Genomic DNA, 27075 nt, shown 5'->3' with positions numbered 1-27075 from the left:
AGACAATTAATGTTGATTTTCTATAAGACTTGGAACACTGGGGAAGTTCCAGAAGACTGGAAGAAAGGTAATGTTATGCTATTATATCAAAAGGATAAACAAGGCAAGTTGGGTAATTATAAGTCTGTCAGCCAGCCATCAATCCAGGGCAAAATAATGGAACAGCTGTTATGGAACTCTTAATAAAGAATTACAGGAGGATAGTATAATTAACGTCAATCAACATGGGTTTATGGAAAATAAGTTAGCTTGACAAGATCCGATATCAAAGAGAAGGTTAAGGGGTGACAGTCTATAAGTATCTACACAAGGAATATCAATTTGATAATAGAGGGCTCGGCTAATCAATCTAGCAGACAATGGCATAAGAAGATTCAACGACTGGAAGTGGAAGCTAGACGAATTCAGTCTAGAATTCGGACACAAATGTTTAACAGTTCAGGTAGTTAACCACTGGAATAATTTACCAATGGTTGTGGTGGATTCTCCATGACTGGGAATTTTTAACATCAAGACTGAATGTTTTTGCTAAAAGGTCTGCTCTCATTCAAACAGGAATTAATTCAGAGAAGTCCTCTGGCGTGCGTTATACTGCAGATCAGACTAGAAGATCAGAACAGTCCCTTTTGGCCTTATCTCTACAAATATATATTCCAGATAAATCATTGATTTATTGATTGATTGACTAATAAGATGATTTTATGAAGTTGACTTTATATTTGTGGGTTTTTTTAATATGCCAAGAACTCCTAAATGGTTTTTGATAAATGTTAGCTTAAAAAAAAAAAAAAAAAAAAAAAAGGGTTGTTTTTTTGCCCTGTCTCTACTGCATTTTCTGCTGTGCACTCTCTTAGCCTGGATTGGATATTTTTGGTCAATAGAGAATCTTGTGTGTGACTGCTGCTATCAGTCCTTTTAAATAATATTTATAACTGTAGGATTTAATAAAATTTAAAAGAGATATCTCTAACAATTATGGTTGCAAAGAAAACCCTTCTGGAGTGACCTGATGCAGTCCCATCTCCTGGAGTCTGCAAACAAAAAGCACCAATCTCTGTCCAGCTACTATGAGCTTTCTCAAGCAGGGCCAGGTTGAAATTTACACAACTCTAGTCAGTTTCATGCCTGCTATTTACAACCTATAAAGATTGAAACTAAACAGCCCAATTTTCAGTGTCTGCTTGGGAAAACTGGTGGTGGTGTCCCTAGCCTCTTCACCAGAAGCTGGGAATGGGCGACAAGGGATGGATCACTTGATTATCTGTTCATTCCCTCCAGGGCACCTGGCACTGGCCACTGTTGGAAGACAGGATACTGGGCTAGATGGACCTTTGGTCTGACCCAATATGGCCGCTCTTATGATCTTAACTATGAGCAGGGAGAACTGAAGCTTTTCACGGAGAAAAGAGGATCAAAGAAACCAAGGTCAGGAGGAAGGGATAGTGATACTTCCTTCCCAACCCCAAATCTGCTGCAGGCAGCAATCAGAAGACAGTGCAATTTAAGCTAGCAAAAGAGAAAGTTCTTTCTACCTTCCAACAATCAAGGGAGGTGGCTTTCAGATTTTTCCAGATGCCTATTAACCAGAGGCTAATACGAAAGACTGAACATCTAAGCAGGACCCAGGGAGAACAATATGATAGGAAACCTATTACCTTGAGTTTAGGACTGGGCTCTTCGCCAGGAAGTTACCTCATCTTTTGCAACAGCCTCTGACTAGGTGAGCTTTGGTAAATATTTCAAGCCCAGATTTTAAAAGTTTAACGTTTGGATAGAGATATTTTCCAAGGGAAGTAGCAGAAACCCCAACATTTGAGACATTTAAAATGTGATGGGACAACATATTCTAGCAATCCTCTATTAGCAGGGGGAATGGGACAGAAAAAAAGTAGATGTCCTAGGAGTTAATAGGTCCTTCCAGCTCTAACAAAGATAAGTATCTGCAGATTAATTACTTTTATTTAAAACAAAAGATTTGTTAAACAATATTATAACAGGATTAAGATCTGACACTGGGCTCTTACTATGAGTGAGAATAAGTATGAAATTTTTCACAAGATGGCTGGTGCCTGCAGAAGGCTGAGAAATATCTTATTTCAAGCAAACACTTGTGTATTACACAGGATGAAGATGTATCGGTGAGATGGAGCAAACACGCAAATTTTACAAAATGGACTGCACAAAAGCAATGGAGAACATGCAGTAGAGAATTAATCTCCACTGGTCTCTGAAGGAATATACTAGATAGAATCCAATATGTCTTTTCTTTCTCTAGTCTATTTTCCTTAGTGACATATCAAGCAGGCATCCAAAAAAATCAGACGCAAGCCCAACAACAGCTGTGATTTTGCACCTTTTCATGTTGAAACAGCATTTTTCTGGCCAAATAGTTAAACTGTGATGGAGATTAACTAATTACTGCTTTTTAACATGTCCAACAAACTAAAATAGTAAATAAAAATTGATCCAATGTAATAACATTTGTAGGCTGATCTGAGAACTATAAACCAAGCCAACTAACACACACTATGAATTAAATCAGAATCAAAGAACTAGTTCCAGGCACTTTCAACAGCTAATTTTAACCTATTGTGTGGCTTGTCCTCACCATTGTATAATGAACATGTGCACGAACCACGAGTGAAGCAGCAGACATGACAGGAGTTACTTTTATTCCTATGTAGTACTCCAAGAATGCAATACTCCATTCCCCAGCAAGAAGCATCCACCTCCTTTTTGACCAATCCTGGGATACATGGTAAAAGGAACATAGTGTGCTAGTCAAATAAGCACCACCTACAGTCAAATCCTGTTGTAACAAAAGATGATAAATGGCCCTGGGAATAGTTTGATTCAGTTAATAAAAAGGATGTGACAAATCCATGTTTTCAGTATTAAACTTGCTATCAAATAACTGATCTGAGTATTCGGTGAATACTTAAAATACCAATAGTGTGTGTGTGTGGGGGGTGTTAACTAGCACGAGGGGTCTGTCTCTGGAAGGAGCTAGTTAGCAGAAAGATGCAGTGCACTCTAAGATGTGAGAGAAATCAAATGTACACCTTGTAGCTCTGTTAAAACCAGCCAGCACTATGTTGCAGCAGCCATTTTAACCTTTCAAAACTCAGGTTATTATTTAAATACTAATACTAGCATTATTCATAAATTAAAGTACAGATCAAAGATTCATTACATTCCTGCTACATGGCTGTGCTCATTTGTAATCTCACAGGGCCAAATACTGTTCTCATTACACTGCTGTAAATTTGGAGTCACTCCACTGACACCTGCTGAGTTGTTAAGATTTACACTTCCGTGGCACAGCTGAATTCAGCCTCATGTGGCATCACACATGGATACAGCACCATGGTTTTCCTTTCCCTACCACTCAGATTTTGCTTTAACACAGAGAATATCATGTGCTATGCAACATGAGGGAGCCATCATGTTGGAACACAGCATAGTAATACAAGCAAACCTATTTCCTGTCTGTTCTCTTAGTCTCCCTGAATTCAGATACACTAACATCACATTACACACAGCCCACTGAGACGCCTCATAAAAAGGCTTTACTGTCCTAGATAAAGTTGTAACAGTTCCTCGTTGCCTGAGAAATCATCAGTACAAATGGCAGCAACAACTCCTTCCCAAGATGGATAACATCAGAGTCAGAGGAAGAGGTTATGAAGAAAGCATCCAACCAATATTTAAAGTGCGGCTGGCACTCCCTCGTCAGGTCTAGTGGGAGCAATGCAGAGGGGTTACTGGGAGGAAATCGGTCTGCTAACATTTTAAGATACTAAGTCTAACTAGATTCCATTGGGCCTATTCCCAAGTCTGAAAAAATTAAACCCAACTCTTGTCCAAGTGAACAGATGTATGAACATGATGGGAGAAGGTATCAAATCATCTTTAAAAAAAAATTCACATGCCTGTCAATTTTTTGTTCCAAGTAATATCTAAGATGATTATAAACAAAAGATCAGGAAAAAAAAGTTTCTTTAGTTTTACTTTGCACATCTGACAGCACTTTCTTTATGCAGTTTAGTTGTTGCCATGTCAGTCCGAGGATATTAGAGAGACGAGGTGGATGAGGTGATACAATAGAATCATAGAAATATAGGGCTGGAAGGGACCTCGAGAGATCATCAAATCCAGCCCCTGCCCTGAGACATATTTTTATTTACAGTCAGTTTTACTATTTCCCTGTATGGTCAGTCATTTTAAATAAAATAAATAAATTAATGGAGATATACCTATCTCCTAGAACTGGAAGGGACCTTGAAAGGTCATCAAGTCCAGCCCCCTGCCTTCACTAGCAGGACTAAGTACTGATTTTGCCCCAGATGCCTAAGTGGCCCCCTCAAGGATTGAACTCACAATCCTAGGTTTATTAGGCCAATGCTCAAACCACTGAGCTATCCTTCCCCCCTTGTTTGTGTGAGCCTTTCACACAGCAACAGGAGACAGAAAAACACTTAATAGCAAATTGTGACTGTGAAACCTTAAAAATTGGCAGAGCATATACAGAGGAGATTTGAAAGCTCTTTGAAGATGGAAAGTGCTATATAAGTGCTAAGCAGTATTATTACTAAGAAGCACTCCATCTATATTATCTAACTGCAAAACTTTACCAGGAACAAACAGCAAGTCTTTTCAATCCATCTGAAATTATTAGATATATTCATTCATCACAGGTTAACAGAGATCAAAATTGCAATGAAGCGAAGCAAGAAACACTAACAAAGCCAACATGACATCAACTAGAGCATAAGAAGCAACCAGAACTTACTAGGCTTTCCTTTTGTGTATTGTTCCAAGTCAAAAATTAAAACAAGGGTCAATAAGCTGAGTATTTAGGAATCTGTTGCACTGATGCAAAGGATACATCAGACAATGTACCAGCATTTTGCAAAAGAACTCAAGAAAATTGTTATCAAAAGAAATTGTAGCCACTTTGGTCTGTAGGCTGAAAGGTCCCAGGACATCAAGCATATATCACCCCATGTATGGAGGAAAATGTTTCTGAATATTATGTTCATTAAAAAGAAACATTTTGGAGCCATCTGCCTTGAGGAACCACATGACAGAAGTGGCAGCACAAGAGACCAACATAGGATTGCAAACTGATTTCCATCCTGCTTTTAACACAGACTTAACTCCAGAAAAGTATTAGTGTATAAATATTTTACTTAAATATTAAGTGTCACACGTCTAATTTTCAAGAAGTAACAACCTATCCACTTAAACATTCCCTCCACCTGCAGAGGCCAAAAGAATTTGGTTAATATCACAGAGGAGCAGCTTACAAAATTAAATGTTGTAAATTATCTAATCTCCTGCTTCAGGGTAAAGCGGATTTCCTGTACTCATCTGATAGGATATTTCACCCAATAAATGGCATTGCACCTTACACCTTGGACATTGTGCCTATGCCCTCAACTCACACTGGATTCAGCCCCAAATGTATTACAGGAGTAGGCTTTACCTTCTTCTGAAGGATCAGTTATTAGTCACCGCCCCAATTTAGATGCCATTCTTGATGATCTACTGATCTCTTTCAGTGTGGCAAGTCCATTCCTAAAAACCAATGGTTTGTTTTTTCTCCAAATTTAACAATCTTGAGTTAGCAACATTTCCCCCCTCCCCCTCCAAAATGATACATGCCAGCTCCAGCAGAGAGGACATTTTTATAGCATAGTTTAAGCTTCTAAAAATATACCAGACTTTGGCAGCACTTGATAGGAGTGGCAGTAGACCTCCTTCTAACAAGTTTCATTCAACAGTTATGCTGTTAAACTATTTGAGACTAGTAAAAGTTGTTTCAATAGAAACAGCTAGTGCACATCAGGGTGAAGGATCTTTCTGTTCACCTGACTAGTGTATGAAAAGGGCAGAGAGTCTAACTACCTGTACTTCTGAACAGCCCATCACCACAATACCTAAGCTGCAAGATTCAGAATCGCTGCAAGTTACATCCAAAGTAGGATTAAATCCTTTGCACTCCCCTTGTTAACCACTATTTAATATCCTTTTAACCTTTCTGCTTTTAAAGAATGTAATGTTACCTTAAACATGGGACTACATTCAAAAATATGGGTGCAGAAGCTGAAGTTATTGTGAGTGATCACTAAGAAATGGTTAGATCCAAGGTTGTCAGGACTTCTGTGTTATATTTATGACACTCACTAATTCACTGTAAGACTACAGGCCAATCATGTAACTCCTCTCTGCTATGGTTTCCCCATATGCAAAACTGGGATAATGGTACTTTCCACCTGCATAAAGCTTTGCCAGTTTTTTAGAGAAAAGATGGTAGAGAAGTACAAAACACTACTTCACATACTCTGTTTCATTCTGTACCATCATTTTCTACCTGGATTTTGTGCCATCATTTCAAATGCCAACTAAATTCATCCTTGGCCTAAATGGCAGCAACATGCACCCTCTTTGGTTTGGAAGTGAACCTGAGCCAGTAACGTGCGCACCCAAACATATTACCTTTCCATAAGCCCTCCACTTTTCCATTAGTCTCGGTCACTGTTACCAACACCATCCTCCCCAGTGCCCAAACCCTGTCTCTGGCCCTTCATATCTGGGTCCTGACCAACTTCTGCGGCTTTACTTTACAACATCTCCACATACAGCCTGCGCACTGGTGTGATTACTGTTAACCTCTCCTTCTCCAAATCTGCACAGCTATAATCTCTCCCCCTCCAGGTCATCCAGAACGCCGCTGCCAAGACCACATTCCTCTGTGACCGCTATAATCATCTCCTTACCTTGGACGCCTCCTTTTCTACCATATAAAAGTCCAAGCTTCTTCTCCTCACCTTCAAAACTGTCCTTAACTCCAGCCCATCATCACCCCCCGTGACTATGCTCCTGCAAAGCTGCTTTCCTGGCCATTTCCTCTCTTTCATCCCTCCCGCTACACCCAGAACAGGCTCATAATTAACACTGGCCAATGTCTCTCTCAGGGCACGTCTACACTACAGCAATACAGCTGCATCTCCATAGTGTAGACACTTCCTGTGTCGATGGAAGGTTTTTCCATTGACGTAGGTAATCCACCTCCTTAAGGAGCAGAAGCTAGGTTGACAGAAGAATTATTTTGTCGACCTAACTGCATCTACCCAAGGAATTAGGTCAGCTTAGCCATAGTGCTCAGAGGGTGAATTTTTCACACCAGGAGTGACCTAGCCAGGTTGCTCTAAATGTTAAGTGTTGACCAGGCCTTTGCTCTCAAATTATACACTTAGACTTGTTTATAAAACTCACTACCTGTTTGCGCTGTGTTGTGCCATCCCAGATGGCAGATTGTCACTTCCCAGGAGCAAGGACTTACCCCCCTGGCAGAGTTCATCTACTGCCCAGCTTCATGTAGACTCCTGCTGGGTAATACTATTTAAGCTAAACTTGCACACAGTTAGCCCCAGTTAAAAGAGCATTTCTTCATTCACAAATAAACACAGCTTCAGAGAAGACTCATAGTTGAAAATGAAGAGATATCCTGAAATATTTATCTTCACCAGGCTCTGTTCATGAGAGAAGGATGTTGAGGGATCTTAATAAGAGAGAGTATTCAATTAGACAAGTGAGTTAAAGGAAAAGGCAGCAAGTAAGCCCCAGTTTCAAACTATGACTATTTCAAGTCATCGTTGACAGTTGGATAGAAGGAACACTAGCTCCCACTTAGACAATGTGCATTAGTTAATAGAATCTCTCTGAGTAGGAGTCAAATCAGCTGCCTATGCCAAGCTAAGGAGATGCTCTTTACCGTAAATAGGCATTCAGCCGTCGAATTCTCTTCATATAGATAGACAGATGGTCTGACAAGTTAGGTCCAGACACATCTCATAAGCATTAATGAACATCCGGGTTCGAAACAGAATTTCCAGCACACACACACAAGAAACACCAAAATTATTAGCATAAAGTAACCCTCCATGGAAACTATTCAATCTGCTGAAATACATCTCAAATTAACATGTTAGAAATCCCATCCCATGCCTGAGGCCAATGTCCCAAATGTTCCCTCGCCCACAACCGGCACCCTTGCCTCTCCTGCCAATCCCCACCCACCCCGCAATGGGCACCTTCACCTCCTCTGCCAATCCTTATCACCACCACCACACAACCAGCACCCACGCCTCCTCTGCCAATCCCCCCACAGAATAAGTATAAAATTAAAAAATTAAAGTTAGCTTAAGTTTGGTTAAACGTGTGTGTGTGGTAAAGAAGGCCCCAACCAGCAAGGGAAAGAAGGCTGTAAAAACAATAAGTAGTATTGCTTGTAGTGTGGGAAGGTTGTATGGTTTCAAAAGTAATAAAATAAAGAGCTACAGTAACAAAACAAAAAGTGTCTTAAAAGAAACAAGCCCAAACCTTCCCTCTGTTCTGCTGTGGGGGAGGGAGGGGAGGGGGGGTGCTGGGGTTGGTGGTGGTGAAGATAAGAAAGGAAAGGCCTTGTGAACAAAGGAGACTATAAAAATTATCTGGATTAAGACTAGAAATAAGGGTGAACTGTCTCAAATTGGTTTTTAATTGAAGTCAGTAATTGGTGATGACATCACTTGTTTGTTAAAGAGTATAAAAAGTAAACTCTAAAAGGGGTTCATTGCTAAGACCTGCCTGACCACTTTGGAGCCGACCAATATGTGTCTAAATACCCCTAGGTTTAGCCCATTTGTAAATATCTTGATCAAATGCTTATAAATGTTTTGTTACTGTTTGGATGTAGTAACTTGCTTTGGATTTAATAAAGGAATTGATGGTTAAATTAGTGTTTGGTGGTTTCCTATATCAGTATTAATAATTTCAAATATTATTACCACCACCACCATCTCCTCTACCAATCCCCACGCACCCACACACGGGCCCCCTCACCTCCTCTGCCGAGCCCCCTCTACCGATCCTTACGCACCCACCCCACCCTGCCACAGCCCCCCTCGCCTCCTCTGCCGATCCTCCCGCACACCCCCACGGGCACCCTCGCCTCCTCTGCCGACCCCCCCCCCGCACCCACCCATGGGCGCCCTCGCCTCCTCTGCCGACCCCCCCTCCCCCCGCACCCACCCACGGGCGCCCTCGCCTCCTCTGCCGACCCCCCCCTCCCCCCGCACCCACCCACGGGCGCCCTCGCCTCCTCTGCCGACCCCCCCCTCCCCCCGCACCCACCCACGGGCGCCCTCGCCTCCTCTGCCGACCCCCCCTCCCCCCGCACCCACCCACGGGCCTCCTCTGCCGACCCCCCCTCCCCCCGCACCCACCCACGGGCCTCCTCTGCCGACCCCCCTTCCCCCCGCACCCACCCACGGGCGCCCTCGCCTCCTCTGCCGACCCCCCCCCTCCCCCCGCACCCACCCACGGGCGCCCTCGCCTCCTCTGCCGACCCCCCCCTCCCCCCGCACCCACCCACGGGCGCCCTCGCCTCCTCTGCCGACCTCCCCTCCCCCCGCACCCACCCACGGGCGCCCTCGCCTCCTCTGCCGACCCCCCCTCCCCCCGCACCCACCCACGGGCGCCCTCGCCTCCTCTGCCGACCCCCCCTCCCCCCGCACCCACCCACGGGCGCCCTCGCCTCCTCTGCCGACCCCCCCTTCCCCCGCACCCACCCACGGGCGCCCTCGCCTCCTCTGCCGACCCCCCCTCCCCCCGCACCCACCCACGGGCGCCCTCGCCTCCTCTGCCGACCCCCCCTCCCCCCGCACCCACCCACGGGCGCCCTCGCCTCCTCTGCCGACCCCCCCTCCCCCCGCACCCACCCACGGGCGCCCTCGCCTCCTCTGCCGACCCCCCCTCCCCCCGCACCCACCCACGGGCGCCCTCGCCTCCTCTGCCGACCCCCCCCTCCCCCCGCACCCACCCACGGGCGCCCTCGCCTCCTCTGCCGACCCCCCCTCCCCCCGCACCCACCCACGGGCGCCCTCGCCTCCTCTGCCGACCCCCCCTCCCCCCGCACCCACCCACGGGCGCCCTCGCCTCCTCTGCCGACCCCCCTCCATCCATCCACCCCCCACGCGGCAACGGGCCTCCTCTGCCGATCCCCAACATCCCCATGGTAAAATCCCCGGCTCCCCTCCACACCCAGCCCCTCCCCCACCTACCCCATGCGCATCTTGGAGCCGGACTGGCCGCCCCCGCCGGGCACGGCAGGCCTGGGGGGCAGGCGGCCCAGGTGCAGGTGCTTCTCCAGGGTCGACATGACGGGGAGAGGCCGACACACAAGGACAGGTCTCGCCCCAACCGCGCCAGCAGCAACTGCACCCACCCCCGCCGGAAGTACCCCTGCCGCGCCGCGCTGCACCACGGGAAATAGAGTCCGCCCCCACTACGACTCACTGGCGGGGAGCGCCTCCCCTGCCGGAAGTGCCTGCCCTCGCGCAATCGGCCCGCGCCGGAAGCGGGGCCGCAGCGCCTCCTGGGAATTGTAGTTCATCTCGCCGGGCTGTGCGCGGCTCTCCTGGGGCTGGGTGACTCTCCCGCCGTGTCCCAGGGCGCCCCGCGGCGGGCTGAGGCGGCGGCGGTGGCGGTTGCCGGGCAGCGGCGGTGGCTGGGAGCCGGGCCTGGCGCGGGGGAGTGGCTGGGGGATGAAGCAGAAGAGGCTGAAGGGCCCCGCTCCCAGGGTGGGAGGCGGCGGCGCCCGCAAGAGGAGAGGTGGGAGTCCCGGGGAGCGCCCGGCGCGGGGCGGGCGCGGGGGACAAGGTAGATACCCGGGGGGGGGCGGTACCCGGGGGAACACGGTAGATACCCTGGCTGGGGGGGAGGGGGGGCGGTACCCGGGGGACACGGTAGATACCCTGGCTGGGGGGGGCGGTACGCGGGGGAACACGGTAGATACCCGGGGGGGGGCGGTACCCGGGGGAACACGGTAGATACCCTGGCTGGGGGGGAGGGGGGGCGGTACCCGGGGGACACGGTAGATACCCTGGCTGGGGGGGAGGGGGAGCGGTACCCGGGGGACACGGTAGATACCCTGGCTGGGGGGGAGGGGGGGCGGTACCCGGGGGAACACGGTAGATACCCTGGCTGGGGGGGGGGGGCGGTACCCGGGGGAACACGGTAGATACCCTGGCTGGGGGGGGCGGTACCCGGGGGAACACGGTAGATACCCTGGCTGGGGGGGAGGGGGGGCGGTACCCGGGGGACACGGTAGATACCCTGGCTGGGGGGGAGGGGGGGCGGTACCCGGGGGAACACGGTAGATACCCTGGCTGGGGGGGGGGGGTACCCGGGGGAACACGGTAGATACCCTGGCTGGGGGGGGGGGGTACCCGGGGGAACACGGTAGATACCCTGGCTGGCGGGGGGGTACCCGGGGGAACACGGTAGATACCCTGGCTGGGCGGTACCCGGGGGACACGGTAGATACCCTGGCTGGGGGGGAGGGGGGGCGGTACGCGGGGGAACACGGTAGATACCCTGGCTGGGGGGGAGGGGGAGCGGTACCCGGGGGACACGGTAGATACCCTGGCTGGGGGGGAGGGGGGGCGGTACCCGGGGGAACACGGTAGATACCCTGGCTGGGGGGGGGGGTACCCGGGGGAACACGGTAGATACCCTGGCTGGGGGGGGGGGGCGGTACCCGGGGGAACACGGTAGATACCCTGGCTGGGGGGGGCGGTACCCGGGGGAACACGGTAGATACCCTGGCTGGGGGGGAGGGGGGGCGGTACCCGGGGGACACGGTAGATACCCTGGCTGGGGGGGAGTGGGGGCGGTACCCGGGGGAACACGGTAGATACCCTGGCTGGGGGGGAGGGGGGGCGGTACCCGGGGGAACACGGTAGATACCCTGGCTGGGGGGGGGGGGGTACCCGGGGGAACACGGTAGATACCCTGGCTGGGGGGGGGGGGTACCCGGGGGAACACGGTAGATACCCTGGCTGGCGGGGGGGGTACCCGGGGGAACACGGTAGATACCCTGGCTGGGCGGTACCCGGGGGACACGGTAGATACCCTGGCTGGGGGGGAGGGGGGGGCGGTACGCGGGGGAACACGGTAGATACCCTGGCTGGGGGGGAGGGGGGGCGGTACGCGGGGGAACACGGTAGATACCCTGGCTGGGGGGGAGGGGGGGCGGTACCCGGGGGACACGGTAGATACCCTGGCTGGGGGGGAGTGGGGGCGGTACCCGGGGGAACACGGTAGATACCCTGGCTGGGGGGGAGTGGGGGCGGTACCCGGGGGAACACGGTAGATACCCTGGCTGGGGGGGGGGTACCCGGGGGAACACGGTAGATACCCTGGCTGGGGGGGGGGGGGGTACCCGGGGGAACACGGTAGATACCCTGGCTGGGGGGGGGGGGGGTACCCGGGGGAACACGGTAGATACCCTGGCTGGGGGGGGGGGTACCCGGGGGAACACGGTAGATACCCTGGCTGGGGGGGGGGGGTACCCGGGGGAACACGGTAGATACCCTGGCTGGCGGGGGGGGTACCCGGGGGAACACGGTAGATACCCTGGCTGGTGGGGGGGGTACCCGGGGGAACACGGTAGATACCCTGGCTGGGGAGGGGACCCGGTAGATACCCTGAGCGGTTGGTGGCAGTAGGGGGTGCTGTGGTGGGTGCTGTGGGGCTCATAAGAGGTAGCAGATCCTGTGATGGGCATCTGAAGGGGCGGGGTGGTAGCACCCTCCATAGTATGATTGGATAATGGGGTGGCAGTACCTTGGGCACCCTGTGCGGAGGTGGTAGTTACCTGTACTGGTGCGGTAGGTGCATAGTGGCCTTTGGGGATTATAATGTGGTGTGTCATGCCCTTGAGGTACAACAGAGAGCTGGGAGCCCCATATGGGTCTTGGTGATTACTTAAAGCCACTTAGGTAATACGGAGTACCTTTGTTGGAGCAACAGGTACCCTAAGGGCACACTTGGGTCAAGACAGACTCCATGGTACGGTGGGCATCCTGGAGATGCAGAAGGGATGTGGAAGATGTCATTCCATCATCCAGGGAGGTCATTCACTGAAGGATGGTGGGGGGGCATTGCAGGGCAGTACTGAACAGTCCAGTTGCAACCACAGCACTTTCTAGCTTCATTGACACTAATACATGGCTTTGCGCAGAGCAATCATAGTCTCAATGGTGGTGTGAATGTTAATTGTTGCAACAAATTTTGTATGTGAGCACCAGGTGTGTTACAGTCATGCCAAGAATCTGCAATGCACAAATGTTTTAGGCTATAATGTTCTAAATATCTATAGGGTAACCCTAAGTATAGCATAGAATGTTAGACATATCTGCAGGGTAAACTCCAAGTATTTTTTTTAACTTTGTAAAGTGATCTGCATCTCAAATATACTACTTGAATTTATATTTCTGGGAAATAATACTGTGCTATATCTCCACAGGTATCAGTGATATCTCCCCTTCTACAAGTTTACCACCTCTTGTTGAAGGCCAGTTGCGCTGTTTTCTCAAGTTAACAGTCAGTAAAATCTTATGGATGGTGTCTAAACCGCCTACTTCTGTTCTCATCCGGGTGAGGTGGTGGGGGGAGACGACAGATGGTACGCTGTTTAATCCCAGGAATACTTCACAGACTGAGCAAAAAGCAGTGAAAACCACCACCCGCTATGCAATTCGCTGTGGGCCAAAACAGTTTGCCTCCTACCTGACAGGTACAATAGCTGTAGCCTCTGTATTAATTTTGCAGTTGAAATTGTTTGTATTATGGCATCAATTCAGTAGACTTTAGCAGGAATTGGGAAGTGCATCAATAAGTAATAAAACATAACTTAATTTTATTTTTACTGAATCTAAAAGATGGTTTTATGTAGTGTCTCATGTTTGATATTTCAAAGGGTATTGCATGTTTATAACCCTCAGAAGAATCATCAAAATAAAAAACTATCCCATACTACTAGATGTTCTTAAATATCCTTGTAGATTGATCATGGCAAAAGTATTCAAGAAACAGAGTGAGAGCTCTGTGTCTTCTAGCCAAAGAATTGTCACAATAAGCATCCTGTGTTTCTGCAGCTGAAATGTCATGAAGACAAAACGATCCTGTCAAGTGCCTTTTGAAAAAAACAAAAACTTAAGGCCCCAATCCTCCAGCAAGCTCTGTATCACCTTACACTTGTATGAACCTTACTGCCGGATTGAGGTCTTAAGTAGTTTAAGTGCTTATGTGTGATATTACTTGTAAGTGTGTAGACCGTATTTATAGTAATTTCTTAACAGTATAACATTTCTCTGCTTGTTACAAGTCCTAGTAATAATACTCTTATCTAGTGCTTTTCATCCCTAGAGCTCAGTGCTTTACAAAGGAGGCCAAGTATCCTCTCTGTTTTACAGATGGGGAAACTGAGGCATACCGGGGAAAGTGACTTGCCTGTCGTCACGCATCAAACCAGAGCCAAGGATTGAACCCATGTCCCTTGAATCCCTGGGGATTGGCCTGCTAAACCCAGGGTTGTGAGTTCAATCCTTAAAGGGGCCATTTAGGGATCTGGGGGGGAAAAAAAAACCTGTCAGGGACAGTACTTGGTCCTAGATAGAATATCAGGGTTGGAAGGGACCTCAGGAGGTCATCTAGTCCAACCCCCTTCTCACAGCAGGACCAATCCCCAGACAGATTTTTTCCCCAGATCCCTAAATGGCCCCTTCAAAGACTGAACTCACAACCCTGGGTTTAGCAGGCCAATGCTATCCCTCCCTCCTAGTGATGGCAGGGGACTGGACTCAATGACCTTTTAAGGTCCTTTCCAGTTCTATGAGATAGGTAAATCTCCATGTGTTTGTTTATTTATTTAAGTGCTCCAGCCACTAGACCCCATTGCCTCGCATATAGCCCCCTTTCCCTATTTTAATTATGCTTTTTGTTTTTTGTTTTTCGCATTTCATTTGTCCTGGTTTTTAATTTTGCAGTTTTAATTATATTTTAACTAGGGCTTTCAAGCAATTAGAACAATCGCAATTAATTGTGCGATTAAATAAATTAATTGCAATTAATTATGTGATTAATCGTGCAGTTAAACAATAATAGAATACCATTTATTTAAATATATTTGGATGTTTTCTACATTTCTGTATTTTCACATATATTTCAATGACAACACAGAATACAGTGTGTACAGTACTCACTTTATATTTATTTTTATTACAAATATTTTCACTGTAAAAAAACAAAAGAAATAGTATTTTTCAATTCACCAGTGGTTTGAGCATTGGCCTGCTAAACCCAGGGTTGTTAGTTCATTCCTTGAGGGGGCCACTTAGGGATCTGGGGCAAAATCAGTACTTCGTCCTGCTAGTGAAGGCAGGGGGCTGGACTCGATGACCTTTCAAGGTCCCTTCCAGTTCTAGGAGATGGGATATCTCCATTAATTTAATTTAATTTAATTTAAAATTTAAGTACTGTAGTGCAATCTCTTTATCATGAAAGTCGAACTTAAAATGTAGAATTATGTATAAAAAAAACCCTGCATTCAAAAGTAAAACCATGTAAAACTTTAGAGCCTACAAGTCCACTCAGTCCTACTTGTTCAGCCAATCACTCAGACAAACAAGTTTGTTTACATTTGCAGGAGATAACGCTGCCCGCTTTTTGTTTACGTCAGCGGAAAGTGAGAGCAGGCATTCACGTGACACTGTTGTAGCTGGCGTTGCAAGATATTTACGTGCTAGATGCACTAACGATTCATATGTCCTTTCGTGATTCCACAGGACGTGCATGCATGCTGATGACAGTTCTGCTTGATAATGATCCAAAGCAGTGCGAACCGATGCATGTTCATTTTCATCATCTGAGACAAATGCCACCAGCAGAAGGTTGATTTTCTTTTTTGGTGGTTCAGCTTCTATAGTTTCTGCATCAGAGTGTTGCTCTTTTCAGACTTCTGAAAGCATGCTCCACCTCTTGTCCTCTCTGATTTTGGAAGGCACTTCAGATTCTTAAAGCTTGGGTCGAGTGCTGTAGCTATGTTTAGAAATCTCACATTGGTACCTTCTTTGCGTTTTGTCAAATCTGCAGTGAAAGTGTTCTTAAAACGAACAACGTGTGCTGCTACGACATGACATATGGCAGAATGTGGGTAAAACAGAGCAGGAGACGTACAATTTTCCCCCAGGGAATTCAGTCACAAATTTAATTATGCATTATTTTTTAACAAGTGTCATCAGCATGGAAGCATGTCCTCTGGAATGGTGGCCAAGCATGAAGGGGCATACGAATGTTTAGCATATCTGGTACATAAATACCTTGCAATGCCAGGTACAAAAGTGCCATGGGAATGCCTGTTCTCACTTTCAGGTGACATTGTAAATAAGAATCAAGCAGCATTATCTCCCGTAAATGTAAACAAACTTGTTTGTCTGAGCGATTGTCTGAACAAGAAGTAGGACTGAGTGAACTTGTAGGCTCTAAAGTTTAATATTGTTTTGTTTTTGAGAGCAGTTATGTAACAAAAAATCTACATTTGTAAGTTGCACTTTCACAGTAAAGAGATTGCAGTACTACACTACTTGTAAAATACTATTTTTGTTTATCATTTTTACAGTGGAAATATTTGTTATCAAATTAATAATATAAAGTGAGCACTGTACACGTTGTATTCTGTGTTGTAATTTAAATCAATATATTTGAAAATGTAGAAAAACAGCCAAAAACATTTAATAAATTTCAATTGGTATTCTGTTGTTTACCAGTGCAATTGAAACTGCGATTAATTTTTTTTTAGTTAATCTCATGAGGTAAATGCGATTAATTGACCGCCCTAATTTTAACTGCAATATTATTGTTCCCCAATTGTTTTTTAATATGTTGTCTTATACTAGATGTAAGTTAGCTGTTCCTGTCTCCTGTAGATATGGGTGTTCTTGTACTGGAGGTAATGACCAAACCTGACCATCTTCCAATTGGTCGAGCGCAAATCAATGGACTATCACAACTATCTCCAAGCCACCCAATCAGTGGATTTTTCACCATTATTTCACCAACATCTGAGAAACTAGGAGAACTACAGGTAGTACTGAAATCTTTCTCCACAGCTCACCTGAGCCAGCCAAGATTTTAAAAAAATTGGTGCCTAGAATTAGGCTTCTAAACCTATATTTAACCTTAAGTATTCGTTTTTGAAAGTCCTGCCCCTGGGCTATATTCCCTTGAAGAAACTGATTCCTTTGATTGAAAATGTGTAATGTGAACTAACTGCTTGTAAATATTCCAGAGATTAAGCTAGTATCTGACATAACTGTATCAAATACATAGCCTCTAGTATGGAAAATGCAACATGCCACATAATACGGAAAGTAAAACAACCATAGAATGTTTCGCGCATTTAATTAAAAACGTTCTTCTCACATTGTGTCTTTTCAGGTATCTCTAGTCTTAGAGCCCTTGTCTGAAACCTATGACAGTAGCAGCTCCATCCCAACCACAGATGTGAGTTTAGACATTGCTGCTTCTGCTCAGGGAACCAGAGGAATGACTGAATCCAGCAAGACTCTGTTTCTTGCTCCAGCCCAACTACATGGACCGCCTGGTATGGCTGGAAGAGAGTCTGTTAACAGTAGCAGGGCCGCTACTCCAAGGTAACTTTTTTCCAGATAAAATAAAGGAATTTCTTTTAATTTCAGATGTTTTATTAAGCAGCAGCAATGGGTTTATGACTAAGGCTGTAAGAAAATCATGGGCCGCAATTTTGTTGTGGCTTCTACAACTTTATATAGCTTCTACAAATTCGAGTGGTGTTGTGATCCTATGCTCCAGGTCACAACACCACTCACTCAGGTTTGGACCAACTGCCCCTCCATCATGCTTACCTTCAAGAGCCAAGCAGGAACACATGGTGTGTCTTTTGTGCTGACCACACCACAATCACAACTCTAATAAACTGGCTGCTGTTTTTGAACCAAACAATCGCAACTTTCTTACAGCCTTATGTATGACTTATGGATTAAGAAGTACTTCCATGTGTAGTCTAAATCATGTTGTAATTCGGCATCTAGCTAGGAAAAGAATAAGGGGACAGATTCTCAGCTGGTATAAATCTGCAGAGCTCCATTGACTTCACTGGACCTACGTGGTTTACATAAGCTGAAGATGTGGCCCAACTGTTTGAGTCCGTGTATTTCATGGTGCGAGCGTAAGAATAGAAGTCAGGGTTTCCTCTGTGCACCCAAATACAAATATGTCACGTTTTTCTTTGAGGTGGGGGATGCAGTACTCTGATTAAGGAATGTGTACAAGAGTTTGAGGAGCACTATATTTACAAATCAACTTTGGGTTTTACTAAACTTTATCTTTTTAAATAGAGGAATAGACCACTTGCTCTTTCAAGAGAATTCTGAGAACATAAAGAACAGTTTCTCTGGGTCTCAGCATCGTCTGATTTTACCAGATGAAAATTTAAAAGTGAATCCTCCAAAGAAACAGGCATCATTTCCCAACAGTTCTGATCTTGAATTGCAAGCAGGAACACCTGTGGGGAGCCACAGTAACGCACATGTACTGTCTTTGCACAACCCAACTACAAAAGACCTCCTTTCAGGTTTGTAAATATTTGCCATCAGGGTTTAGGTTTCATTTGAAACTGTACAAGCTCACTAATATTTCAGCTAGCTGGCATGTGATACAAGCTGGTGCTCTTGTAGGACTAAAGGCTTCAGGATAAGTGTTGCATGTAATGTTCTAGAGACGGTATTTGGAACTTAAACTGGCAGTCAAAACACTTTTGTATTTAATACATAAAAAAGATTTAATTTAGTGCTGGTGGCAGGTGGTCTGATTATCCATAGAACAGGTACAGCATGGGCAGCTGCTGTACAAACTACCTCATCCTGCCTCATCTCTGACCTGGAGGCACAAGAAAGGAGTATCAGTCTCCTAGCCTATTTAATCCTTGATTTATCTGCTGAGATGGCTCTCAAGAGTGCAAACTGTGTAGTGGGATTTTGTTTTTTCTTTGTTATCAGCACTTGTTTGATAAGAATTGGACTTAGATCACTAACTCAGTTGCCATGGGCCACCAAGTCAGCTGTCAGGCTATAGTATTATTAGCTCACCGTCATCCTGAGCTGGATTTAGATGAGTAAACCAACAGTGGAGCTTCCATATATCCTGTTACCAATCTTCTGAGCCATCCATTGTATTTACTGAGAAATCTTGAAATTGGACTGCTAGTGAGGAACCTTTGGAGTCAAGCCAACTTTCCATGGGTTAATCTGACTACCGTACCTACCATACCCTCTCCCCACCATCAGGTTCAGTCTATCTAGCACAAGTGAGTTGTGCTTCATACTACCCTGTGCTCAAGGCTCAAGTAGGACTGCTCCCTCTTACTCTCCATTGTGTTATATGCTTTATGGTATATAGCAAACTTAATCTCCAATATGTCAAGGGCTCTTTATAATGACAGATAGAGACATAAAATTTACATCTGGCATATTTACTTTGTGTGCACATGGCTTTTTTATATTTTAAATTAATTTTTAATTTTGAGTTTTTATTCTTTATTTTCCAGCTCTTCTGGATCAAGGCAATAAACTCCGCAATGCCATGGCTGTTTCTGCAATGAAATTCAGCCCAGATACTGATGTTGAGTTGAATGAAGTGCATCCTTCTGTAAAGAGAGACACTTTCAAAGCAACAGCAAAGTGAGCTTGAAGGAGGGAGTGTTTTTTACTTCCAAGCCATAAATTTCAAGGCATTATCATATTTTCCTATAATGCTGTGATTTGTGTCACATCTGTCAGTATTCTTATTCAAACAAGGGAAATTAAAGCCCCGTTGTAAATAAGCACCTACATTTCACCTCACCAGTTCCAGTCCATGTTGGTAATGACTTAACGTCAGTGCCATCTGAAGGTCATTCAGTGATCTGTTTGATATGAGTGAGTAGTTCTGTCCGTGATGCACAGGTATCCACAGTTGGCACCCTTGCTGGTAGTTTAAGCAGAGTCAAAAGGTTACATGAAGTTAGAGTCTGAGATACCCAGTCAGGCCTAAAAGAGATCCCACAATTTGAGGCATGTTGGTAGGGAGACAGTTCCAGCGCTGCTGCCTACGCTATATTTGATTTGTAAATAAGAAGAGGATTTCAGTCTCCCCAGGAATGTTGATCAGGCACCTTTCATGAGCACTTTAAAAAAATAAAAAGAGAAAGAATGAGAAAAAGCATAGAGAGCCTGCAGCTGCTATGTTTAAATTGCAGGATTGGGTAGCACTTTTGGCACATTATAAACTATACGTACAAGTTTGGATCAAAACTTGAAGCAAAATCTACCTAGTGTTGTATAATAGAATTTGTCCTTTTTGTACTTAGGGAGTTAAAATGCAAATAGAAACACACTGTATATAGGTTTTTATTTGTGCTAAATAAGAGAAAATCTGTTTGTTTGATAATTGAAATGAATAAAAACTAGAACAAACCAGAAACACTTATTATCCTTACTCCTCCTCCTCCTGGTCCCTCTTCACTGGAATAACTGTCATCCAGGAGCCTTAAAACCTTGGACCCTGATGTCATATCCACTACTGAAGATCCACTTCTCCTAGCATCTGAATACACAGTTCAAGAATTTGATTTGCATGCTGAAAAAAGAGCAATACACCTACTACTGGGCAGGTGAGTGCCATGGCATGTACTGAGATGTTATCGTAAACATTCCCAAAATGACCCAGATATCTATTTCTTGTATTTATATGGGATACTTGTTGAGTCAGCGCATCCTCGGAAATATTTTGGAGTACTGGGTTATCAGGTGGTGGTAAGAGAAAGTATTTTACACTTTGAGTTTGTGCCCCTCTTAGTTGTGAGGGTCTTTTGTTCAAGCAATATTGCTGATGTTGTTGGAAGACTAAGCACTGTTTCTAGTGCAAATTGATTGTAGTTAGTTATTACTTATGTTTTGCCGGCAGATATACTAGGCAAATATTAGGCAAAAAAAATATACAATCTAGACTTTAAGCAAAATAGAGAGTGGGCACTATTTATATTTACTCTTTGCCCAATTATTAAATTGCCTCTTCTCCACTCTTAATCCAAAGAGTTGCTTACATTTTTATGTGGCTTTTAAGTGGCTTTTCAAGATAGTATATACACATGTAGACAATATATATATTTTTAAAACACCATCCTTAACTGTTATTGATATCTAAATTAACTTTTTTTTTTTAAATTACTTTCCCCCATTTATAATTGCTTCCTTTTTGCATTTCACTCAGTTTAATAGTGAAGCCAAGTCAGGTCCCTCATCCTGCAAAGATTTATATATTTTAGTACATGTAATAACTTAACTTTTTACTTAATTTAACTTCTAATAGACATGAGTAGTACCATGGACTTCACTGGAGCTATTTGCACACGTAAAGTTAAGAATGTGCTTAAATCTTTGCAGATTCAGAATTCTAATCAGTTTCCCTTTCTGGTTTTCTTGCCATTGTGTTCTTGTATTTTCCCCCTTTGGGGGAAAGTTTAAAAAAAAAATTTTTTTGGCCAGCAAAATAAGTGAAAATCTTTCTTTTCACTTTTTTGTAAACTCCCCTTCTTTTTATTTAATAGTCTAAAGCAGGGGTAGGCAACCTATGGCACGCATGCCAAAGGCGGCATGCGAGCTGATTTTCAGTGGCACTCACTCTGGCTGCGGGGCTCTGCATTTTAATTTAATTTTAAATGAAGCTTCTTAAGCATTTTAAAAACCTTATTTACTTTACATACAACATTAGTTTAGTTATATATTATAGACTTATAGAAAGAGACCTTCTAAAAACGTTAAAATGTATTACTGGCACGCGAAACCTTAAATCAGAGTGAATAAATGAAGACTTGGCACACCGCTTCTGGCCTGAAGTATTGGAGGAATATCCAGGTTTTAGCTTGACGCTTGTGAATGGTACCATATTGACAGCCTTGGAAAATGCAGTTGTTGCCTAACCTCAAGAAGTGTTCCACTAATGTACCTTTACCCTGTTCCCAATGAACAATGTGAGAGTTGGCTGTCCATGGCCATCCAAATTTGGGTGTCTGAGTGCTCTCCTGACGTTCAGATGTGGTGGTGAATTTGTGTGGTGAAACTGAGACCTTTATAATGGGAAGTGGACTGACATTCACTAGCTCATCTCACAAAAGTGGCAGGTTTAAAATACCATCTTGTGAAAACTTTTAAAAAAGTAGGTTATTAATAAATAAAAAAAAATAAATTAATGGAGATATCCTATCTCCTAGAACTGGAAGGGACCTTGAAAGGTCATCGAGTCCAGCCCCCTGCCTTCACTAGCAGGACCAAGTACAGATTTTGCCCTAGATCCCTGAGTGGCCCCCTCAAGGATTGAACTCACAACCCTGGGTTTAGCAGGCCAGTGCTCAAACCACTGAGCTATCCCTCCCCCCAATAATAATTAATAATGTTGTTTGGGAAGAAGGGATGCTTTTTAATTGGGAAGAAGGGATGCTTTTAATGAGTTGTTATATTTCACAGCAGAATTACTGACCAACTATTCTACAATTGGTTAATAACATAGCAAATGCATCCTGACTGGTTAATTGGTCAATAATTAAATCACAGTGTTTTAATATCATGTGCTGCGAAAGGCTGCAGGAGACGCATTACAGAGACACTTGCGGCTCCCAAGCCTCAGTCTGAGTATCACTGCTTTAGGATTTCTATCCAGATCAGGTCTGAGACACATTTTGAGGGAAGCTTGTTTTGTTTCTGCCTGTGCCATATCTCTTAACTGGACTCTTCATTACCGTCAAGCACGATCTTCACTGTTGCTAGTTTGAACATCACAACTAAGTTCAAATCTGGATATAAGGTGACTATTCTATAAACAATGCAATTAGAATTAATAAGAAACTGCTATATTAAGAGGGATATTTTTTCCTCCTCTTGTGTCCACAGTGCTGATTTATCCCCTGTGCATTTCTGGGATGGGACAGGTTCTCCTCCAGAATCTCTTTCTGCAGGAAGTGAGGTGTATGACAGCGAGCTGAATGATCCTCACTATGACCAGAGTCTGCTGGAGAATTTGTTTTACACAGCTCATGTAAGTGGGGGATGAGGGGAAGATGCTTAGGCCACAGTACTATAGTAAAAGAAAATCAAGACGACAGATCAGAAGGAAGAGAGACGTCTTAGTATCTATAAGGCGTTTTTGTGATGTAGCCTATAGAAGTTTGTCAATATATTAAAAATTACATTAAAAACTGATCAAATAAATTTATTAAGATGACAGTCAAGCACTCTCGTTGGGAAATGCCAGAATAAAGGTTGCCCATGCAGCGTTAATTCTGTCCCCTCTGAGTATGCTTTTTGATTCTCTGATTACATGATCACATGCTATTTTTCCTACCCTCATTTATTGTGGCTGTTGTGTACCTTTTGTTGGTGTTAATAATATTAAACTTTTATTTTTTCCAATATCTCTTTTTAGAAGTCTGATACCAGTTTAAGTGACTTCCTCAGTGATGATGAGGATATTATATCATCTAAAAAACTAATCAGGACAAAAAAGCTTGTGAAAGGTGACCACGGAAACCATCAGAGGTCACAGAAAACTTTGGATTCTAGCCTCTGTGATCAGAAAGAAAAGGCAACAGAAATGAAACCCAGGTGAACAGTTCAGTTACAGACTCCTTTGTGCAGTAGCCTCAAATCATAAGTTGCCATTAGCTATAGTCATGCAGTGGTTCTCAACCTGCGTCTTGTGGGCTGCTTGCTGCCCAATCAGCACACAGACTTGGCCCATGTGACCTCCTCAGGGCCATACAGGTAATATTGGATTCGGCCCACAATGGTAAATAGATTGAGAACCACTACACTCCCCCACACTTTCACTTGCATATAGTGTAACAGTGCTTTGAATAACCAATTTGATTAAGAATTTGATGTCCTTTTGTATGATGGAATCCAGACAGTTACCATACATCATTTAAGAAAATGTGACCAGGTGCTTAAAGAGATAGTCAAGTTAAAAATCATGTTTGCAAAACAAAAAAAGTATCTACCTTTCTAATAATAAATAACGCTTTGAATGAATAAAAAATAAAAATATTCTAAACCAAAGTTGCTATTCATTTTCTGTAGTTTGTTTACTTTTTGTATTTCCTTTAGCTTGCATTTTTGTTAATAGCCAGTTTCACTTTAAAGTTCTTCATGCAATATTTGGGCAGCCTGCATTGCAGAGGAGTGAAAATCTGACTCCCTTGGAATTTAAAAACAAGTAAACAAAACAAATAAGAGCATGTAAACTTTTTATTAGCTTGTTTTTACAAAAGCTAGTTCTTAACTGCATTTGAAATGACAATGTTCTTTTAACCGAATGTATGCATTATTTACAAAGCCTCTACAGAAAGAATGTTACCACAGGCTTCATAAAAAAAATAAACAAAGCTCAAGGTATCTTGCCTGACTTACAATAAAATCTATGGCTAAACATGAAACAAATAAGAAACAAATAGAGAATAAATAAAACTCTTAGCATAAAAGATTGTCAAACAGTCAGAGAGAAAGTTACACCAAGCAATATTGTATTCACATTGAGAGTAGCTTCACTGTTAGTCTCATACACTGTTTACAGTGGTGCCTCTCAGTAATCCAGTTAACCAATTTAATGATACACTAAACTTTTCTTTAAACCTAAATCAGTATACTTCCTTGACTTTCTAAATGGCTGTGTTGCTGTTCCCAAATTCCACACCTGCTGCTATCATTGCATTCTACTGTCTGCAGGTGAAATTCATTTCTGTGGAGATACAGCACAAAAAGCCTATGTACCACTAAAGTCCTCAAGATACAGTTTACATGGTATGTAAGTGGTCCATAGGCCTGTTGCTGATCCCCTGCACATAAGTGAACTTACCCTATGTCTGTTGCAGCATCTGCATCCTCTGACCACTGTCACAGGCTTCCTGAAACTTTTCTTGTTGCAGAGCTGAGTTGGGAGGGTATCCTGTCTTATGCAGTTAGAATTGCATGGAAAGAAAACGTCTGCACTTTTCCTTCTTTATATAGGTGTATTTCAAGTATATAACACATTTTAATATAGAAGCCACCTTCATTATCTGCAGTTTACGTACTGTGACTGTAAAGGGTGAGTAGGAAACTTGTGATGAAAAGTGTAGTACAGTGAAAAAACAAATGTGCATGTTCATGTATTGTGAACCATTTAAAAAAAAAAACCACCCTGCCAGCCTACAGTTTTCCCTTAGGGTTTTGCTGCAATGAATGTTTGTCTAAGCCGGATTCTCTGCTTTAACCCTTTTCAGCTGTTCTCCTGCTAGACCACTACCACTTTCTGAAGCTCCCACAGAATGCACAGAGGAAGGGCAAGCCATAACCCTAAATGTGGATAGGCTGGCATTGCTGGGTCGAATACACTTAGCCAGAGTCATAATTGAAAGCTTGAGAATTCCTCCTGAAAGCACCCAGACTACACCAGGCAAGAAAAGCTTCACAGGGAAACCACCAAGACCAGCATTAGCTAAAAAGCGGTAAGAATTTTTTTTTTTTTTGTGTACATGTACCTTTGTTGGATTTTGGAACCAGAGTTCTCAATGCTGGTGTTTTATTCAATGGCCCTTATTTCAACAGGGTCCTGAGGTTCTTTCGTCCTCTCCTTGTCTTAAAAAGTAACACACGATAAAATATGCAGCGTTGTAACTGTGTTGGTCCCAGGATAATAGAGAGACAAGGTGGTTGAGGAGTGCTGTGTAAGATCAAAAGTGTCTCTCTCTAACCAACAGAAGTTGGTCAAATAAAAGATATTACTGTGACGGGATCCCCCAAGGGTGCAGACTGGGACTGTGGGACCACTGTGCCCCCTTAACTTTCTCCAGCCTGGGCTGTCTCTCACAATGCCTTGCTAGTGACCAGCAGCAAGCCCCGCCAGGCACTGTGATCACCCAGCACAACCGCATGTGGAGCCCCACACCCTGAGCAGATTTGCCCCCAAACTTCAGGCCAACTCACTGGTAAAGATAAACAGTTCAACAAATTTAGCGACTATAAAAGATAGGCAAAAAGTCAGCTAGTTCCCAAAAGAAATCAAATCTAAGCACGCAGTCTAAACTCTCAACCCTATTAAACTGGGCAGCAACTAGAAGCAGTTTTTCTCATCCCACTGGATATTGCAGTCTACAGGATACAGATTTCACCTTTGAAATCTGGGCCAGCCCTCTCAGTTGGAGTCTCAAGTCTTCAGTGTCGTCGTTGCTTGCAGTGTGGGTGGGTGAAGGAGAAAGGCCCAGTATGTGGCCACTCTGTCTGTTTTATACCCTCAGTCCACGTGCTTGGAAAACACAAGTCCAGGCATGTCTGGGGGCATTGCTGAGCCACTTCAAGCAAGGTTGAGCCATTCCCCTGGTGTGGCCTCATTCAGGGGAGTCACTGCATTGTAGCTCCCTTGCTGGACAATACACTGTTGACGGGTTGTTTCACATCCCTCACGGGCGTGGGTTACTCTCCTTGCTGTTGCCTCTGGGGAGCTAATATCTGGCTGATACCCAAAAACATGCTGTAAGTTGGGGAATGTCTACGCTGGCAGTTACAGCGCTGCTGAGAGAGCGCTGAAGGGAAACCGCTGGTGTGTGTTCACATTGTCAGCTGCCTGTGCAATAGCGTGTTCACACTTGCAGTGGTATTCGGAGCAGTGCACTCTGCGCAGCTATCCCACAGAGCATTTCTTCCTCTTCCCACAACTCTTAGCATCAGAAGGCGGATGGGGTCGTGGGGTATCCTGGGTCCTGTCCCGATGCCCCATGATGCATTGCTTTGCATCCCAGCAATCCCTGTGCTTCCGTCCGCATTTGGCGCCATCTTTCAACGGTTTGTGTACTGCGTGCTCTGCCTCCTCCACCTGCAGGAATGGATCCCGCACTGTTGACCAATATACTGCTCGCTCTCGTTAACACGTCACGAGTGGCAGTGGTGTTATTCCTTAAACTACAAAGGCCAGAGGAGTGCGACATGGATCTCGCCACACATACTAGCTACGACACAAGATTGCTTGTGACATTCATGGACGTGCTGACCACGGTGGAACGCCACTTTTGGGCTCGAGAAACAAGCACCGAGTGGTGGGATCACATTGTCATACACGTCTGGGATGACAAGCAGTGGCTGC

The 27075-nt window shown here is 44.8% G+C and overlaps 2 protein-coding genes across 6 annotated transcripts in view; one reads left to right on the top strand and one right to left on the bottom strand.

The window, feature by feature from the left end:
* PPME1 (protein phosphatase methylesterase 1) overlaps positions 1 to 10387 on the bottom strand; it is a 36962-nt gene extending 26575 nt beyond the window's left edge. Inside the window, exon 1 of the mRNA XM_005308508.5 lies at positions 10110 to 10387. Coding sequence (XP_005308565.1) covers positions 10110 to 10207 — 98 coding nt within the window. The 5' untranslated portion in view covers positions 10208 to 10387. The remainder of the gene's footprint in view (positions 1 to 10109) is intronic.
* Positions 10388 to 10444: 57 nt separating this feature from the next.
* C2CD3 (C2 domain containing 3 centriole elongation regulator) overlaps positions 10445 to 27075 on the top strand; it is an 81960-nt gene continuing 65329 nt past the window's right edge. For 3 of the 5 annotated variants that reach the window (XM_042850676.2, XM_042850679.2, XM_042850673.2), the window contains exons 1-10: positions 10445 to 10707; positions 13358 to 13627; positions 16818 to 16975; positions 17329 to 17543; positions 18267 to 18502; positions 19475 to 19607; positions 20450 to 20578; positions 22854 to 22998; positions 23386 to 23564; positions 25220 to 25444. In XM_042850676.2, the coding sequence (XP_042706610.2) occupies positions 10593 to 10707; positions 13358 to 13627; positions 16818 to 16975; positions 17329 to 17543; positions 18267 to 18502; positions 19475 to 19607; positions 20450 to 20578; positions 22854 to 22998; positions 23386 to 23564; positions 25220 to 25444 (1805 nt within the window). In that variant the 5' untranslated portion in view covers positions 10445 to 10592. The remainder of the gene's footprint in view (positions 10708 to 13357; positions 13628 to 16817; positions 16976 to 17328; positions 17544 to 18266; positions 18503 to 19474; positions 19608 to 20449; positions 20579 to 22853; positions 22999 to 23385; positions 23565 to 25219; positions 25445 to 27075) is intronic. The other 2 variants (XM_008172295.4, XM_008172623.4) reach the window with 1 other exon arrangement.

This window comes from Chrysemys picta, chromosome 1 (genome assembly GCF_011386835.1).
Source record: "Chrysemys picta bellii isolate R12L10 chromosome 1, ASM1138683v2, whole genome shotgun sequence".
NCBI classification, from domain to species: domain Eukaryota; kingdom Metazoa; phylum Chordata; order Testudines; family Emydidae; genus Chrysemys; species Chrysemys picta.
The sequence above is the reverse complement of the archived record's forward strand: the minus strand, read 5'-3'. Positions and strand labels throughout refer to the sequence as shown.